This window comes from Vigna radiata, chromosome 7 (genome assembly GCF_000741045.1).
Source record: "Vigna radiata var. radiata cultivar VC1973A chromosome 7, Vradiata_ver6, whole genome shotgun sequence".
Taxonomy (NCBI): domain Eukaryota; kingdom Viridiplantae; phylum Streptophyta; class Magnoliopsida; order Fabales; family Fabaceae; genus Vigna; species Vigna radiata.
In genome coordinates, this window is record NC_028357.1 from 29,877,248 (window position 1) to 29,882,271 (window position 5,024).

General features: G+C 39.1%; 2 protein-coding genes across 2 annotated transcripts; one reads left to right on the top strand and one right to left on the bottom strand.

Annotated features, from left to right (window-relative positions):
• On the top strand, window positions 1-1,976 carry LOC106767444 (expansin-like B1). Its single transcript, XM_014652345.2, has 5 exons — window positions 1-309; window positions 396-502; window positions 922-1,103; window positions 1,240-1,372; window positions 1,553-1,976. Exons 1-5 carry the CDS (start codon window positions 186-188, stop codon window positions 1,757-1,759), a joined length of 753 nt encoding a protein of 250 aa, XP_014507831.1. The 5' UTR covers window positions 1-185; the 3' UTR covers window positions 1,760-1,976.
• A 1,277-nt stretch (window positions 1,977-3,253) lies between these two features.
• Window positions 3,254-4,984, bottom strand: LOC106766287 (pentatricopeptide repeat-containing protein At3g29230). Its single transcript, XM_014651026.2, has one exon. The coding sequence runs from the start codon at window positions 4,982-4,984 to the stop codon at window positions 3,254-3,256; it is 1,731 nt and encodes a 576-aa protein (XP_014506512.1).
• Window positions 4,985-5,024: the final 40 nt, after the last annotated feature.

Genomic DNA, 5,024 nt, shown 5'->3' on the forward strand with positions numbered 1-5,024 from the left:
GTAGCAAAATTCCTCTTATTCAAAATCTAAACACTTTGATTCTACACATTTGGAATGTCAAAGTTGGTAACATTGACCAAGTTCTCTATAAATAGGAGAAATTCGGTTCCCTCATTCATCACTAAATTTGTCTGTCTTCTTATCTTAATTGCTTGCTTTTAGTCTTATATAATTCTGTCCTACGCATGGCTCTTTCTCTTTTGTGTCCTCTTCTTGTCACCTTTCTTTTCATGCAAACTCTGGCAGATACTTCCTTTATTCAATCTCGTGCAGCATATTATCCAAACTCTGAAGAAAAGGGCACAGACGGTAAGAAAATTAAACTGATTGAAGATCACCAAACACAAAGATGTAATGAGATTTTGCTAACATAAATGAATGTTCTAATAATGCAGTTGGTGCATGTGGATTTGGTTCCTTTGGTGCCACCGTTAATGGTGGGGATGTATCAGCTGCATCTGATCTTTATCGAAATGGTGTTGGCTGTGGTGCCTGTTACCAGGTGAGTTCTCATCAAGCTACATGTTTAGTTACATGACCATGCATATATGTTTTCTGATAATGGAAACCACAATTAATTAATGCAGAACCCTTATGTAGGTATATATCACTTTTAATACACGCAACTTTATTAATTTTTTGTTGTGTTTGACATTTCCTCTTGGTTAATCCTGCATTGCAAGAGCTCATAATCTATAATTCCATCAAAGGTTCAACATATAAAATGAAATAACAATAAAGTATACAGTAAAATTCAAAGCTGAAGTTATTAATTTTAATATTATCTTAATACTATTTATGAGTTGTGCATAGATAGACATTCTACAACAGCGCGTGGAAAAATAACAGTATACATTATATTATAGTTCATTGTTTGAAAGTATTATTTCTCATTATGATTTGATTTGAGTCTATGGCCAGGTGAGATGTAGGAATAGTGCTTATTGCTCAGGCAATGGTGTGACGATAGTAATAACTGACCAAGGTTCAAGTGCTAACACTGACTTCATTCTTAGCCAACGAGCTTTTGGTGGGATGGCTATCAACAAGGATGCAGCTGCTTCTCTATTAGCTCTTGGCATAGTTGATATTGAATATAGACGGTGAGATAATTCTTCCACATGTGGAACAATCTTTTTAACTCTTGCTGCATCAACTATATTATATTTTCTTTAATTATAGGTAGAATGTAGTCAATAAATTAAAGAGACTGAACTAGGCCTCTCTTGTTATCTGCAGGGTTTCATGCAGCTACCCAGGCAAAAACATTACAGTTAAGATACATGAGAGCAGCAACAACCCTCACTATTTGGCTTTTGTCTTATGGTTTCAACAAGGAAGTAAAGACATAACTGCTGTGCAACTTTGCGAGGTATGCTTTATCCTTCCCGTGGTAATAGTTAATCAGCAATTTTATCAAATATTTGAATATGTAATTTAGTCAAGACCTTGGCGAAAATTGAATATTTCATTTAAACGGGTGAACCACTGGGGTCCAGTTAGATAGATGAAAAGTATTGTGATGAATTTAATATCTTTTTGCTGAGTGCAGACTGAGAACTTTGTGTGCAAGCTACTGGATCGGAGTCATGGGGCAGTATGGACCACCACCGCGCCACCTAGTGGACCTTTGGGTTTGAGGATGTTGTTTAGTGATGAACAAGGGGAAGACGAATCATGGGTCGTTCCGGTTAATAACATTCCACAAGACTGGAAGGCTGAAGAAACGTACGACTTAGGGGTCCAAGTGAACCAATAGAAGCAGAAAATTAACGATTTATTAATCTGCTTTGTAACGAAATAAAAAATAAGTCAAGTATAGTTAGTTCAATCGATTTACCCTATTTAATTGTCTTCCAATAAATTGTTTTTCTCAGAAGTAGCAAGGTCTGAGGACATTCTGTGATCTTACTGTAGCATGTCAACCTACTCCCTGGATATTTCATAGTTTAAAATATCTCGATCATGTTCACAAGCATGCTGAAATGTCTTTTAGTTTCTCTGCAGCTTTCAATTGATCAACAATTGAACCACTGAACTTGTCATACCGTTAATCAATCACAAGGTAAACAGACGAATATCAATACTTTGAGACAGGAAATAATCAAGGTTATCGCTGATATTCAAGAAAAGATTCGGTCATTACAACTCCCCATGCAAAAATAAGCCTTGAAATATTAATAAATGGAATAAATTTCATTGTAATGGTTTACATATAGTATGGCATCCTGACGAACTTTGGATGTTGGAAAATCAAGTAGCTTAAAGTTGGAGTGATGCTTTCATTTCTCTCAAAAAAGTTCACAATTTATGGAGCAAATATAGTACTGACAAATTAATGAATGAACTTACCCAAAATAATAATTAATAAACTCAAAAGAATTCCTCCAACTATTTCGTTTGCCAGCTCTTCGCCCAACAACACAGGAGCTAGCACCCGCGTTTGTCAGAGACAGAGATTTAAAGGATTAAAAAAATATTCACTGTCATGGTATTTCCAAGAGTACATCAAATAAACTATTATACAGCCACGAATGTAATAAAGAAAATGTAAAATTTACATGCATTTGGACAGAAAGATGTGGATGTAGATATCAATCTTAAGGAAATAGTGAAGAGGTCTTGAATCCTAGTTTGTATCTTTGAGAAAAGATAAATACAAGTAGTTTATAGATGTTCTTTGTATGTGGGTGTGTTCCTTGTATTGGAGAGATATATCATTCTCTCATCCTACGACCTGCCGCTGGCTTTCCTTAATTTTCTATTTCATATATACACCACCATACGACCAAACACTCTTGCCTAGTAAGAACTGTCACTTGCGAAACAAAGTCTATAAAATCTTCTTATTCTTATGCATCCCATCTTCATAACCCATCTTACAAATATTTATTCTCTGCTGTGGATTTTATGGATTGATATTTATCAACGTCACTTAATTATCCAAGATAAGGAGTATGTCAGTCTTCATCAAATAAATGAATTATCTTTCACCAGAAAATACAGAGACCAAAAGCCTTCATTGGAACCAATCCGGCCCATCGTAGAATCTCCATCCCGCAACACATCATTTTTAGTGCCATCTGCTATTATGTGTTACGGTATCTTTTTCCTTGATATCCATAACATGTCTCATTTCTTAACTCGTAATGCTCCTCTCTCAGTAGTGTTTGAAATAGAGACTCTGCTCTTTATCTAGGTATGAAATTGTCTTCCTTAATTGAGTGCCCAACGGATAATTTCATCTGCGTTCCTAATTCCTCAACATCGAGTACATTATCCTTTTCCTATAGCCTGAATTATTCTTAAAATAATATTTAGATTCTAAGTCTTCGAGATGAACCAAGCTGGATGCTGCTTCTTTCTGTAACCCCTTCTCTTTTATCATCAATCTTACACGTTCAACGTCATTCCATCTCCCTTGAGCAGCATACATATTTGAAAGCAAAATATAAGGGCCAATATCCTGTGGCTCCAACTCGATAAGTCTCTTAGCTACAATCTCTCCAAGCTCGGAGTCAGAGTGGTTCGTACAACCAGACAGTAGAGCTCCCCATATTGCAGATCCAGCCTTCAAGGGCACCTTCCTTATCAGCTCCTCTGAATTTTCCACCAAACCAGCTCTAGCCAGAAGATCAACCATGCAACCATAATGTTCAACCTTGGGCTCAATTTTGTAAACTCGACGCATGAGATCAAAGTACCACCAACCCTCCATGACCATTCCGGCATGCGTACATGCAGATAACACACTGATAAAAGTGGCATCATTTGGTTGCATACCTTCCTTCTCCATCTCCAAGAACAGTTCGAGAGCTTTGTCCCCATTCCCATGCAATCCATAGCCCATGATCATAGAGTTCCATGACACAACGCTTCTGACCGGCATCTCATAAAAAACATCCCTGGCCAAATCCATAGCCCCGCATTTTGCATACATTGTCAGCAGACACGTTGAAAGCAAGACATCAGACTTAATGTTGTTACTTCTGATAAAAGAATGAACCCACATGCCCATACCAAGCCTCCCTAAACTTGCACATGCCGTGAGCACACTCACTAAGGTAGCCTCATTCGGCATTGTCCCTCTTCCTTCCATCATTCTCCCAAACAGCCTCAAGCACTCATCATAATTCTTCACACGTGCATGCAGCGCCAACATGGAATTCCAGGAAACCACATTCTTAACAGACGCAGGCATCCGATTGAAAAGCTCAACAGCCAGAGAAACATTCCCAACCTTGGCACACCCATCAATCATGCAATTCCAAGAAACAACATCCCTCTCAGGCATTGTCTCAAACAACTCATTAGCAGTACCCAAATCCCCAATTCCCCCATACCCCGCAATCATGCAATTCCAACTTAAAACATCCCTCTCAGGCATTTCATCAAACAACTGGCGAGCGGCACCAATTTCCCCATTCTTCACATATCCATCAACCATGGAGTTATAACTAACCAAATCCAACCTAGAACATTCGTTAAACAGCATGCGGGCAAATGTAACTCTTCCGAAAACAGAGTACATCCGAATCAGAGAATTCCGAGCGAACAAATCATACCCGAAGCCGAATTTAATAATCCGTGCATGACCCTTTAAACCATCTCGGAGCGACCCAAGGTCGGTACAAAGTTTGATCAAGAGGGGGAAAGTGTAATGGTTGGGAAGGACGGAACGAGCGAGCATTCTGTGGTAGTAGAAGCTAAGAGCAGCAGGGAAATCAGGCTTACGAGTGTAGGCGCGGATGATGGTGTTGCAGTGAAACGCATCGGGATGGTGGAGATGGTCGAAAAAGGAAGTGGCGCGTGGGAGAGTGAGGGAATGGGAACACAGTTTCTTGATGGCTAAGGTGGCAAAGAGAGGGTGTTGGGAGAGGCCAGAAACGACCAGTTGGACCAAAAGCTGGCTCAACTCCTGCACCTCCTTCCATGACTCTAGTGCCGCAAACAGCACTTGCTCCTGTTTCCCCATAACACCCATTTCCTTTAGGAATTAACATTACTTTCTACTTTCCTCCTCC

What these genes read in the sequence shown, in the direction of transcription:
- LOC106767444 (XM_014652345.2), top strand. Translation starts at nt 186, where the DNA reads ATGGCTCTTTCTCTTTTGTGTCCTCTTCTTGTCACCTTTCTTTTCATG. An exon ending in GCTGTGGTGCCTGTTACCAG is followed by an intron (nt 503 to 921) that starts GTGAGTTCTCAT and finishes GTCTATGGCCAG; the next exon opens with GTGAGATGTAGGAATAGTGC. An exon ending in GTTGATATTGAATATAGACG is followed by an intron (nt 1,104 to 1,239) that starts GTGAGATAATTC and finishes TGTTATCTGCAG; the next exon opens with GGTTTCATGCAGCTACCCAG.
- LOC106766287 (XM_014651026.2), bottom strand. Translation starts at nt 4,984, where the DNA reads ATGGGTGTTATGGGGAAACAGGAGCAAGTGCTGTTTGCGGCACTAGAG.